This window comes from Phalangium opilio, unplaced genomic scaffold (genome assembly GCF_054372755.1).
Source record: "Phalangium opilio isolate 3A_F unplaced genomic scaffold, DU_Popi_V2 ptg000209l_1, whole genome shotgun sequence".
Taxonomy (NCBI): Eukaryota; Metazoa; Arthropoda; class Arachnida; order Opiliones; family Phalangiidae; genus Phalangium; species Phalangium opilio.
The window spans coordinates 14,773,310-14,787,647 of record NW_028324217.1 but is presented as its reverse complement, the minus strand read 5'-3'; the positions used below and the strand labels follow the sequence as shown (position 1 = coordinate 14,787,647).

The window sequence follows — 14,338 nt, the reverse complement described above, 5'->3', positions numbered from 1 at the left end:
GAAGGCCATCTCATAGAGAACTGGGTAAATTCAGAGAGTAGAAACTTGTGGAAATGTTTCATCGCCGAAGAATACAATGAGGCCACGCCTCTTAAGATCAGCAATTTATCTGGTGCATTCATTCTTATGCTCTCACTGCAGGGATTAGCAGCAATGTCTTGGAAAACTAGCACTTCTCTGGTCGTAATTTGAGTCCTGCTTCTTTAATTGTTCGCAAAATCAAATCCAATTTCCGTAAGTAATCCGCTTCGTCTTTGCCGCCAATTGCAATGTCATCTTGCATGGGTGTTACCTTTCCTTGATTGCTTAGTAACGCTTCCATGTGCTTCTGGAAGATGGCCGAAGCTAAGGATATACCATACGGTAAGTAGTTATACCGGAACAAGCCTATCTGCGTGTTGATCACAACAAGATCTTTGGGTTCGTCATCTAGTTCGAGTTGGCTGTAAGCGTCTCGCATGTACAGCTTCGATAATACTTTGCATCTGGAAAGTTTCGTGAAAACTTACTCGGCTTTCGGTAATGGATATTTCTCAGTCAGGATTTGACGATTGGCGGTGACCTTGAAGTCGCCGCAAATTCTGACGTTTCCATTGGGCTTCAATATTGGGACGATAGGAGCCGCCGATGTTGCAAATGGTACAGGAGAGATGATGTTTGCATCTTGCAGTCTTCTCAGTTCTTCATCGACCTTGTCTTTGTACGCGAAAGGCACTGATCTTGCTTTGAAGAATCGTGGTTCAATTTCGGGTTTGCGATACAAGTGGACATTATTTCCTTTGAGACATCCACATGAACTTGTGTCAAAGATCTCGGCATGCTTGTCCAGTACGGCCTGTACTTGCTTGATACATTCATGACCAGGCTCGCTTGATTTAGTACACCCTTTTTTAGAATCGGAAGTAAGGATGAAAGCTAGGTTCTACCGCAAAGGGTAGGTCTTTTTCCTCGGTATATCACAATGGGCAGTACGTCTTCGTACGTCAGGTATGTGACGTTGACTTTTGCGACGCCGATAGTCTCGATGCAATGGCCCGAAAATGATCTGAGTCCTTTGTCAAACTTTTTATGGATCCTTCGTCGATGATGGCGTTGGCGTTCTCGCTAGACATGAGGGTAAACGCTGAACCCGTGTCGACTTCCATTGTTAAGTTTTTCGTGTTGACAGGGCATTCTTTCTTGTATGGTCCTCCAGGTCGCACTTCATGTTTTTCTGGTACGTGATAGATCCCGTACTCGTTTTGTTCCATGGGTACTTCCTCGGATACAATGTTATGAATGTCGAAGGCTTCGTATTCTTCCTCCTGGATGTCAGTGTGATTCGCTTGAGCATTGAATTTGGAACGATTGTTTCGGTTTCTGCACGCTCTTGACAAGTGACCTCTCTTTCGGCAATTGTGGCACGCAGAATCATTGTATTGGCAGTTGGCAGGTTCGTGTCCATGAGAATTACATCTGTAGCATTCTTTGCTGTCACTGCTGTATGACTTCATGGCATTATCTTGATTATTGAACCTTGTCTGTGGTCTTCTTGTCTTCTGAGGACATTTCTTCTTGGATAAGATGGATATGGCATTTACTTCATCGTTTTTCTCTGTGCTTCTATGATTCTTCATGGCACTGATGATTTGCGTTGCCTGTTCCATAGCTTGAGCAATAGCAATAGCTTTAGCGAGCGTCAATTTATCTTCAGCTAAGAGAAGTTTTTGCAGTGACTCTTCTCGGCATCCGCATACTAATCGGTCTCTAAGCATGTCATCCAGCGATCCACCATAGTTGCAAAAGTTCAGAGATATATTTAGCGATATAGTTTCTCCAGGTTGACGATCTCTCGAGTTGAACTTGAACCTCTCTACTATTTTGAATGGTATCGGGTTGAAGTAATAATTTAAGGCTTTGACTAATTCTGTGTAGGTTTTATCCGTTGGCTTGGCTGGTCCCACTATGTTGCGTAGTGTGGCGTATGTCGAAGCTCCGATGACCGTGAGCAACATCGCCTTCTTTTTAAATTCAGCTTCTATGTCGTTAGCAACGACGTATTGCCCCAGTCTTTCGGCATATAAGGTCCATGATTCCGTTTGTTCATTGAACGTTCCAAAATGAGCAGTGACTGACAGGTTTGAGGATTCGATGATTGTCTCTCGTTGTCTTGATGTCCTTCTCTCGTACTGGTGGTGATCTTCGTTGTAGATGCTGTTAGTCGTTGAACTGGAACCGTCTACGCGATCTCGTTAAAGCCATCTCGCCTCCGTCGCCATTTGTTGTGTTCTTGTGTGCCTACACATTACTAGTGACTAAGACTATGGTTTGATGTTGGTAAAAGAATTTAATGGTATATACAATGGATACAAGTCATAGTTGGTATAAAGCCTGTTTGGAACTCTCTGTAGTGTTATCGTAGCCGGGGTTTATATGCTAGCCGTTATAGCATAGATTGATAAGGTAGTAGGTCAGTTAGTTTTTTAGATTACAACATAACATACCCTTTACTTTTTTAAAGATATATTAATTTAAGTAACGGTGTCCAAAGCCAACTCGATAGCACCTATTTCCAAAGTTTTATATCCTAGCCTTCTTTTTCCTTATAAAGTTTAAATCCCTCTCCGACTAACACATGATTTCGAAAATGGAAAAGAAGTGTAACGCCATCATTCCACTCTTTCTTTAATGTTTTAGAGATAGTTGTACAACTTTAAGTAATGGTGCCCATATGCAACTCGATAACACGTATTTGTAACACTTTATACCCTATCCTCCTTAGGCTAAGGAAAATTGTTCCAAATTTCTCTCCGACTCACACCACTCCCGTAGTAGAGAGACTTTACGGAAGCAAGAGCCTAGCGAAATTTTGCTGTCATAAGGTGGTATGTGAGAAACCCTCACTTTCGTGTTAGTTATGAACTCCTGATAAAAATGTAATACTTCAACAAAAATAAGCATTACGATTATGACATCTAATAAACAAGTGGGGTAGATTCAATATTGGTCGTCCTTGACAGTTAGTTCAGTATGATATTAATTGCATAGCCATAATGTATCAAATTGATCTTCAAATGCATAACGCAAGTCATCTTGAGACCTGAAAAGATTCGACTTCATTCAAAACGCATAGGAAATGTCTATTGTTATTGGTTTTCTACCCCATATATTCTAATCAAATAACCACACCTGACCTAACCAAAGACAATTGAGACCAAATCAACAAAACCAACCTACTCTTACCCAATACCGTTGGAGTTCAAATAACTCAAAACATCCCAACCTAACCTCACCTGATCTAATACTAATAGGTCTACAATGAACCAACCTAACCTCACCTGATCTAATACTATTAGGGTTGAATTGACCCAATGAAAAGTTGCAATGTGTTTAAAGTAACGCTAAAATGATAGAAGCTGCAATCAAAATGCTCTCAAATTTTGAAAAGCCGTTTTGGAAAAGGTCTTATGATAAAACGCTCCATACATACGATACTTTCAGAACAATCACAGATCCTACGAACCAGTAATCCTGTAGCAAAAGTTCCATTAGTTTTCAAAATTACTTAAACTAAATGGCATAATGAAATCCTTCATAATATTTTATTGGAAAACCTTTCATCAACCAACGAAGGATAACAAACATACTCCAGTAAAAAAAAATTCTAAACGCCCTAGTTTAATAAAAATGTTTTTAAGCTTGTTATGAAACTCTTGGGGTTATCATTAATTTATTTACTAACATCAACAACAATGTCTAGAGTTACCCTGTTATTAACTGTCAAAAAGCGATAGATGAGCCATATTTTCGCGCCAGTCGATGGACGTTTATTTTATAACCAATAAAAACCAAACTTTGGTATTTGGGCGTGCCTTTAGGTTTCTAGTAGCAGACGACATAGCCAGCTCGAACATTACACTCATGTACGCAAGCTACTCGTGGTATATATTTTCCGAACAGCTAGTGTCCGTGGCGCACTATTCTTGTTGGCTATGCTAACACTAAATAGCTCCTTCTATCGCCGAGTAAAAGGCAAATTAGGGAAAGACTGATAGCTATTAATTTTAGAAAATAAATTAATTGGGTTATTAAATATATCTAATGTATAAAATATGATATCGATATCATGGTTGGACCCTGGGCTCCCAACCAATACACCGCAGTGTCTTTCCGTATGCTACCTCCATATCTTATTACATCATACCTGACCCTAGCATCCATGTCATCCGGTATACCTGGAGGTTTTTTCTCATTCGTCTTTACGTTTGAAAAAGAGGTATTTTATGAGAATAAGTATTTTTTAATAATGAAATTATTATTTTATTACTATTTTGTTCGAAGTTGATTATTGTAAGCGTGAGCATGTGATCAATTCTTTAGTACAAGCCGAATCTATTAGCGTCCGTGAACGCGGATCGAGTGGGCTATGTTATTAGTAAGGCTCTTAGCAATTACGAAATTTAAGGGATTTAATGGTGAATTATGATTGGTTTTGAACGGCGGTTAAGTTTAAAAAGGCTTATAAAGGATATTACGGAATACATACCCGTTCTTGGAATGAGCAAACTCAGATGTTTTAACGGGGTAAAGGGTTTCCAAATCTCACCGTGGAATATTTTAAATTAAAAGGTCTTCATGGAGAAAAACGCAGTTTGTGAATCTTTCCGTTACAGTTTCTTTCTCTACTTGATTATGTTGTGCTGAAATTTACTTAAATATTTTTTTTTTACACGACATACAAGTGCAGACAAAAAGGCACTGTATACACGTTACGTGACTGTCCAGGCAGAGTAATTGTATTTATCCTGCTGCAGTAGTAAAATTCTTAGGAATAGAACATTATGTGTCACATATACACTCCACAGGATAGCTGAGGTTTTCATACGTTTTTTGGGCAATCATACTTTTACCCTAAGCATCACTGGGCAACTCACAAATTTATGCATTCCAAATGCTTGAGAATTCCTGGTACACTTTGACACATATTTTTAACACAGCCAGATTCAGTAAAAGGCAGCCTGAGTTTCTCAAATATGCCTGCTAACTTTCACTTGAGAGCAAAAACGTATATCGTAATAGGCAGTGCCGTCTTATCCATTGGGCCCGTTGGGCACTGGCCCAGGGGCCCCTTAAGAACAGGGGCCCCATAATTGTCAAATAATACTCATTTTACATTTTTTGTCATAAGAAAACCACTAGAAAATATAAACTACTTTCCATCGGTCATACAGTCTTTTCAATGAAAAATTTAGCCTTCGAACTTGAAAAATGTAAAACGAAAAATATGAGACCTATGAGGCCGAAGCTTTTACATTATCCCCCCTCACTTCACAACCGCACATCGGCTTATTTATTTAGTTTGAAACCTTCACCCTAAAACAGACTCAGTCTATACTGTAATTTTGCCCATGCCCAGAGAGAAAACCTGGAATTTTCTCGCTCATTCTCGCTGTTAGGTGGCACGTGTGGTACAAGTCTATAGAGTGCTGTCAGAAGCGCCGGTGTGACGTCACCCATGCTATTTTCCCATAAAGAAAAAACGGTAACTGTCATGGCCGCCCATTGCTAAAGGCAGAGTTGTGACGTTTAACCTTGGATCTGACGTCACAACTGACAGCACTCTATAGACCTTTTCACCGGTAGAGCGGGGGTGAAAAGGGGGGAAAAATTTCGAGAGGTGAGCATGCGTAGAAAGAATGTTTGGGGGCAGTGCAGTACTTTTAACCATTCCTTTTGCCTTATTTGCTACGCATTCGAGTTTTTTTTATAAAACAGTGTTGTATTACTTGTTGTAAAAGTATTAATTGAACTTCCGAGGTGAAATTTTATCAAATTAAATTGATAGACGTAAAATTAGGGCATTTAATGAAATTCTACTCACTAAATTGGGCGCCAGGGCTTACGGGCATTTATACACAGCGCTTTCGGCACGGCATCGGCGGACATCGCTGTCTATTCGCCGATGAAGCGATGATCCCGTACCGTCGCCAGGGCTTAGTGAGTTATAGCGGCCTACTAATATCAATGCACCGTTTCCATTAGAACTTAAACACTTTATTTCTTAACATGATTTTAATTGTACTATCTCGGTTTTAAATACTAGAAATTTTATTTTAATATTAAATTTCAAAAGGTCTCCCATACGTCCATCGTAGTTTAGTTTACACGTTTAACTCCATAGAAGCGCTATAACTCATGCACCCAAACATTGCAACTTCTCATGCGCGGCCCTTAATGTGAAATTGTGAATAGGTCTATTACTTTCCCCGCTGAAAGTAGACAACTCTGCTTAAAATATAATGCCTGTTATGAATAAAATTATGGTTGAGATGTTAGACAAACTATAAATAGAGATTATTAGTGATCAAATCAAAAATGAAACGTAATACTTTGAGCGGTGCCCAGAAGATAAAACGAGCTGCGCAGGAGAAAGAGAAAGCTAACAAACTTCCCAAGGTAGCAGCGCAAGAAAGTGCGCAAATGTTTCTGACTTAGCGTTGACTGTTAAATTTGTAGACTTTTGTTTGAAGGAAATAATAAATATTTTTACTTCTCGATTAATGTTTTGTATAGGAGATTAGGGGGCCCAATATACTACACTACCCAGGGGCCCATATAGCACTTAAGACGGCCCTGGTAAAAGGTTTAGTTACTTGAGGGTGCTTATGTTAAAACTAGTGTTTAAACCTGTCTTCGGCTCTCAAGGGAGGTAGTTTTCAGCAGAACTACACTATAAGGTTGTGGCTAGAATCAAATCAGGGAGAAAACGTTCTGGGCTTTCGGAGTATTTTCTTTATACAGTCTACAGCAGCGTGCGAAATAAGCGGGTGGCACAGGGCAAATGACCAGTTTAAAAATTTCCTGGTCCAGTTTAATAATTAAATCGGAGGGGGGTCACAAAATTCAAGGTTAACCAGAGCCCGGACATTAACTCAAATTTATCCACTTCTTCAGTTTAGCAGACTACTTGCCTTGGTCAATGGTCATGAACCAGTTTATTTATTCCAGGCAGGGGGGGGGGGTCGGTCGCCGGCCTAATGTCCTGTTTAAAAAAATCCTTATTTCACACCCTGGTCTACAGGGCAAATCAATTAGAAGGTAATAATTTTTAGGTGTTATCTTGATATAGGCAGAATAACGGGAATACCTTTTGGAGCTTCGATACTTTTTTCACATATTTTCTTCATAGATACCATAGTAAGTTAGGGAGAATGTTTGGGCGTTTTAGGATTTTGAACATGATTTTTGAGGTTTCAGAAAATACCTCACCGAATTTACCCTTCTACTTCACCAGAAATTAGGATACAAACATTGGAAGGAAAAACAATTGAACATCCGCCTAGGGATTTTATGCATACTACGTAGAGGAATTACACATAACAGGGGTTATTATACAAATAATGCATTTGACGCGTTCAATTTTCATAAAAAATCGAGGATGAAATATTCGTTTGAAAGAATCACACGCCGAATGCCTAACATAGAAAGTTGGCCCTTCGGTGTTATATAATTTCCTGGTTAATATGATTATCTATTGTTTTTCTAACTTGATAAATAAATTATAAAAGCTAATATTGTACTTCGTTCGGTTTTGTCAAAGAGTATGCCGCCTCTGCTTTAACTGAGTTAACTATTAAATTAATAGATATGGTATGGAATACTGCTATCCATGATAGCACTATCTTTGTACGCCACAGTCTCGGAGTTTCTGATGAACAATTTGTTACGCAAAAATACATCAAAGACGTTTTGGGATATCTTAAGTTTCTACAACTGGACGTTTGTAGCGTCATTCTTTTCCGAAGGTGCGTATACCACTCTGTCTTTCCTAGAATTTCAATATATTTAAAAATTAATATATTTAAAATTGCAAAAGTTGTTGTGACTTGCAGTCGATAAAGACAATAATAAATTAATACATTACGTTGAGAATGAGCAACTCAATTACATGTTGATTTCTTGGATAATAAATTAAAAGAATTGGTAGCAAAATTACTGCAGTGAGACAACGGTATTTAGTAAGAAATCAAAAAATAATTCAGTCATATCGCACTCATATTGGCAAAGTGTTTAACTAGTACAGTAAATTGAAGAACCTCTTAGCTCTTGGGCTTCATTGTGAAGTAATATAGAAAATGATTCTCAACTTTCCGTTAATTCTAGGGTCACCACGGTCACCTGATACGTCAAGGGGGCGACTAATTCTTTCAACTTGGTTGCTGAAAATGCTAGTTCTCGTAAACTCTTTTTCTGGTCAGTTTAAAGCTTTGCTTATGGTGTCTGGAAAAGAAGATATGATTACCGGTATCGAAGACTTAGCAAAACGAATAGAAATTGTTCCGCATTTTCCTGATTATCATCTATTCTACCAATGTTTTCAAGTGAGTAGTTTTATACATTTTTTGTAATAGGGTACATAATAGGGATGAACCGGTACCGATACCATATCGGTATCGGCACCGATACTCGGGGTTTCCCGATAGTATCGGATCGGTTGGTTTAATATGATACTAAACCGATACACGTTTAAAATGCGTTATATGGCGCAACATGACATTTCTATGAATGTCAATCGTGATGAGTTCTCATTTATATAAAAAGTACCTGAATATAGTTTATCTAATAACTAATAAGCGACAATAGCTATAAAACTGTTGATAAAAATAAAAATAAATATTTTTTATCACCATATTTTGAAATGACAAAAAAAAAACTAAAAGTTAGTTTCGCAAATATTTTGAATGAATTTCACTTTATACTTTCAATAATTCAATAATAAATTACTAAAAATTAGTAGAAGTATAAGGATAAAGTGCCTCTCAGCATATACTAGTTAAAAAAGACAAGCCGTAATATTATTTTTGAAGTACACCTCTAAACATTGTACTTAGTATTATAATTCATGAAATTACTCTATAATTATTTCCTAGTATTTTTAATACATATGTAAATGGCACTGTACTACTAAAAATATCGGTATCGGTTGAAGTATCGGATTTTGGATCATAGTGAGTAAATATCGGTATCGGTTCATGTTTGCACCGGTATCGAGTTAAAGACCGACTTCCAGCGACAAGGGTTCTAGCGAACTGAAAACTGAGCATCGAGACTAACAATGAAGCGACCGTGCTGATTTTCGAAGCCCCGCTGGGTCAAAAGTTGGATGGGTTCTAGCGAACTGAAGATGAACAACAGAAATCCTTTTAAATTTATTTCCTCTCGAATCCCCTGAAGGAAATTCTCTATTGCGTATCTTCAGTTCGCTAGAACCACATTTCACGGCTTTCAGTTAGCTAGAATCCTTTCATCTTTTACCCCAGTGGGGATTCGAAAATCAGCACGGTCGCTCCATTGTTAGTCTCGATGCTCGGTTTTCAGTTCGCTTGAACCCTTTACGTTGGAAGTCGGCCTTTAAGCCTGGTATCGGCCATCTCTAGTATTAGATATAACCACACCCAGCTAAAAACAGGAAAGGAAAAAAACACACTAACTTATATGGAGAAAATTTAAAATTATGCAGCAAGATGGTTTCGGGTTCAATTCGGGATAGAGGCACCGTGTGAAACGCTTGTAAAAAACCCAGACAATGTGCAGTTTTTACCTCTCCGAGTGACGATGACGTCACGGAGAGGTATTACACTGGACTTGTGGGTGTTTCTGTCTGTCGGTGTGTCTGTCTGTCACACCCCACGTGACCGCGTTCGCAATTTGCGTATCGGAGCAAACAAATACCCGATTTCCGGAACGCGTTCGCGGTTCACGGAAATTTGGCCATTTATCTGCCAACACCTGTCTTTACTAACTGGCTTCTAAGGACCACAATCTGCTAGTCTTTGTCCATCCCACATGGGCACTAGCCTGTACTTGCTGGCTCGTAAGCACCACCATCTTCTGTTCTTCGTCAATCCCACTTTGACACCAGCTTCTATGCACCACCATCTTCTGTTCTTCGTCAATCCCACTTTGACACCAGCTTCTATGCACCACCATCTTCTGTTCTTAATCAATCCCACATTGACACCAGCTTCTATGCACCACCATCTTCAGGTCTTTGTCCATTCCGGCTTCTTCTCCATCGTTATCGTTCGGTTTTAAGATATACGCGGCGATCGGCTAGGGTTAAGAGAAACGGTATGCTATCGATTGGGCGTGTTATCAAAACAGCATTGTCCAAAACGGCTTTTTCATAAACGCGTTTGCCATTATAGCCATTTCTCGTTTTAGCGCATTTTGATCACAGCGTTTATATCTTGAGCGTTGTTTCGTACGCCTTTTCCAAAATATTGTTGTTTATCTTCATTGACTTCCCAAAATAATATCCCTTTTCCAAAAAATTATATTTTATATTTACTTCCGATATAACATTACTCCTTTTTGCATAATATTGTTCTTTGTTCTATATACTTAATATAATTAAGATTTCCCTCCCTATCAACTACAGTTTGGGCGGAAACAGCAACCGCTGTTTTGGGAAATAACGCTGTATTGAGAAACGCGGAAACAGCAACCGCGGTTTTGCTTCCACCCAGTTTTGCAAACCGCTGTTTCGGGAACCGCTTTATTCCAAAACACTCTTTGGAAAACCGCTCAACTACCCGTGTACCACGAGAAACGTCTAGCCTCCCCAGGGCAGGGCTTCCACCATGGGTTCACGCGAATGCGTTTTTATCTATTATCATATTGGAAACGAATCGTATATATACCCCAAAATTTGAAGAAAGCGGGCAAGAGGGGTACCCTTCACTTTAAACGTCAATATTAGAAAAGTTTCAAAAGATAATAGGAATAACTTTATTTTAAACGATTTAACTATTATTAATGTTAATTATTGAAGATTAAAATAATTAAAAATAATTATATTTAATAAGTTCAGCTAGCTAATTGGACCAAGTCATCTTGCGACTTATTGCCACTTATCTAACGCCTTTACAATGCATAGAGGGGTGGTGGCTAGCCCCTATGCCACAGCTAACCGACAGCGCCCTATACTAACTATTACCGTTAACCTCTGCAAGTTTTGATGGAAAGGAGAAACCGGGTTAGACCGCGGAGGAAAACTCCTTTAACAAGCGAGGAGAGAACTTACAAACTCTACGCAGAAGGATTTCTTCCCAGATTTTTCACCCGGTGCCACAGTCCGGGATCGAACCCGGGATCCTCTTGCTGCGAGGCGAAAGCGCTAACCGCTACGCCACCCCACCTCACAATTTATAAGATAAACTATTATTTCTATGTAATGACACAAGTGAGAGTTTATATAGAACCAGTAATGAAGATTGCATCCGAATCGAAACACTACACGCATATCAAAGTTAATATAAAGCGAGTAGGATGATAAGATCTCTTACAAAACGATAACATTTCCTTTTTGCAGAATATTAAATGGAAATATTTTAAATATTTTTCGGCATTACGATTCTTTTAGTAGTTGTGTATTCCAAGAACATCTTTTATATTAACATTTCAAATTTGGTGTTTACTTTTTAATTCAGCTTTACTACATTTATATATAGTGTAAACGCAACTTTTAATTTCACTACATAATATGGATTTTAATACTTCGTCTCTATAAGTGTTGAAGCGATTGGGTCTATGAAATAAGAAACCCTAGATTTAAACCAGAATTGACCTTGTTTCGTGTCCTCTTTCAAGAGGTGTTAACGGTTCAGAGTGAGCCGAAAGTTAAATACACACTTAAGTGATAGATATTAGGTCCTCATTAGAATTATGAGAATACACGGGGAAATGTTAAACGATTAAACATTTACAAATGACCTTCGCCATATCCTGCCAATTTGAGCTACGTATTTCCGGTTTTTCTCATTGGCTGGTGGACCCTAGGACGAAGTAATACTGAAGGACCAATGGCAGCCCATTACTAAGCGACTTAACAACCAATGTATAGCTTACTTCCCTCTTTTCAGCCCCAACATGGAGGGTGTTATGAAAATGCGGAGTCAAATCCCGGAAAACGCTAGCGCCATCTAGACAAAATAAGACGTTAGCTGCTTCCCTCGTTAGAACGTTGATTCTCCCTCTGTCCGGTTTGCTACTATCTGCCGTTAGGTGGCGAATTAACAAGTATTTTTCAACTCTCTCCCTCTGCCATCCGTCCTTCAGTATTGGATCGTCCATGGTTAAAGTGACCATACGTCCCGGTTTAGCCGGGACAGTCCCGGTTTGTTAAACTTTGTCCCGGTGTCCCCGAAGAATGCCTCGGGACACTAAAAAGTCCCGTTTTCTGGAAATTGTCCCAGTTTTGATTATCGCGCGGTATATGTAATTATGTATTCTGCTAAATATTTCTTCAAATCTGTGAACAATGTCAAGGTGACTTGTGTAGTTTTTTAGTGACGAGTGAGTCTTCTTTTATTCAAAATGCCTAAACGCAAATGCGTATTTAACGACAACCTTCAAAAGAGTTAGTTAGGCGCCAAGTTTATCAAAATTTAGCTCTTTCATCGAGATCAAATTTATAGACAGCGAAATTGCGGAGCTCGCTTCGCTCGCTCTGAATTTTTAAACATAATATTTTCAATAGGCTTTGCTTTTCAAAGTAAAATCCGATTAGTTTTTTTGAGATTTTTCTACATAGTTTAAGCTAAAATAGGTTTACCTATGAGGGTTTTTAGTACTATATTTCCTATAAAAACACACTTTCTTTTCAATAATATCATAATTCATATTTTCTATTAGGAATTAAAATTTTTGGCTGAGCTCCCTGGTGTTGCCTTGGGCCCCAGCCCCCCTGAGAAAACAATGATCGGCGCCCCTGCTTAAAATCATCACCAGACCTCCATAAACAAATCTGTGCTTCAGAAAAATATAAGAAAGACAATATCAACCCTTAGAAAAATCTTAGTTGTGTTTACTTCAATCCGAATTTTAGTTTGTTTCTAGTGTTTACAAGCCGTCCCGGTTTGGGGTAAAAAATAAATGGTCACTTTATCCATGGTGGACTTGTGTTTGGAAAGTAAATTCGTCTCGACTCGGAGAGGTTTATTTTGGTTTCCCAACTTGTTAAATAATACTATTCCCACATTTTAAAGAGGTTTTCCCTCACTGTGTTTTCAGTCTTCCCTCCATTAAACGTTGCTGAGTTTGAAGGGAGGATGAAATGGAAAATCAAGTGATTTTTTAACGATTCTTCAACTAATTATAAGAGCATTCTACATAATGAAACATCCAAGAAATAACACCGAATGATATTAATATTACAATTAGTTTGAAATTTCAAGGATAATTTTAAGTCAGTACCTCCGACCAATCTACTAACATATTTCTCGTGGGACGCGAGATTTGATAGAATTTGCGCGCGATATGACAATCGTGGCGCGAGGCACGGAGCGTACCACGAGAATTTTGTCAACAAAAAGGCAGGGAGTTACGTGATTGCTCGGTAGTACTTATTTAAAATGAGCCATGAAATTTCAAACTAATTGTATTTTAATATCATTCGGTGTTATTATTATTAGAAGAATCGGCAAAAAATCACTTGATTTTCTTTTCACCCTCCCTTTATCGGTAATAGGCCACATTCGGTCAACTGTGGCATTAAAGGCTAGCATACGCTGTAAAGGCACCCACATGTAAAATAGCTACAGGCTTGGTGTAGTTAACTCTTCAAAAACAATGCTTAGTTTATTTTCTTGAAATTATGAGTTTAATATGAGCAATTTAAAAAATAAAACCCTGATATTGGGCGATAACGAAATGGTAGAAATACCAATCTGCTTGTTTCTGGTTTACATTTTAAATTTTGTTAAGTCTATATCCTCAAAAAGTTTAAAATTATCAACTTCAACCTTTAAACTATCTTTGAGAAAGAAGATATATTTAAAATGCAATTATTAAAGTGGACCAATGTTCACTCTGCGCCCTGCTGGCGCTGTTGTACAAATATTTAAACTATTATCGCTCAACAGGTAACGTGAGTAATTATATCAACAAATGCTTATTCTATTTAGAAAACGAATATTCCGGCGTATAAAAAGGTTTGGGAAAACATCGTTCATCACGGGGTTTCAAAAGCAGCATTCAAAGTACAGGAGTTTGACAAACCCTACCTTTTTCAACGAGTTAAAGATGGCAAGGCTGTGATTGTAATCGAACAAACAACAATGAAGATTAATTTTGCCAAAAACTGTCGAAATCTGAAAGGAAACCGTGAATTTTATTTCTGGATGAAATTTGTGGCTGGTTTTAATTACAAGAATTATTTTTCAAAAATAACCGGTTTTATGCATTACTAAAATTTTGCCCTTATAAAGAGAAATAATTGTTTTTCATAAAACATAATCATGAAATTTTTGTGAAATAATTAAACCCAATAAATTCTGGTGTGCTTGTTCTTTGCGAA

At 38.2% G+C, this 14,338-nt stretch overlaps 2 protein-coding genes across 2 annotated transcripts; one reads left to right on the top strand and one right to left on the bottom strand.

The window, feature by feature from the left end:
• Positions 1-166: 166 nt before the first annotated feature.
• On the bottom strand, positions 167-2,285 carry LOC149620792 (uncharacterized). The gene is made up of 4 exons (XM_089854608.1): positions 2,282-2,285; positions 1,064-2,218; positions 510-885; positions 167-443 (listed from the first exon to the last, which is right to left on the bottom strand). The coding sequence occupies exons 1-4, from the start codon at positions 2,283-2,285 to the stop codon at positions 167-169; spliced, it is 1,812 nt and encodes a 603-aa protein (XP_089710734.1).
• A 5,217-nt stretch (positions 2,286-7,502) lies between these two features.
• LOC149620791 (glutamate receptor ionotropic, kainate 2-like) lies at positions 7,503-14,338 on the top strand. Its single transcript, XM_089855237.1, has 3 exons — positions 7,503-7,784; positions 8,143-8,360; positions 13,947-14,338. Exons 1-3 carry the CDS (start codon positions 7,649-7,651, stop codon positions 14,229-14,231), a joined length of 639 nt encoding a protein of 212 aa, XP_089711363.1. The 5' UTR covers positions 7,503-7,648; the 3' UTR covers positions 14,232-14,338.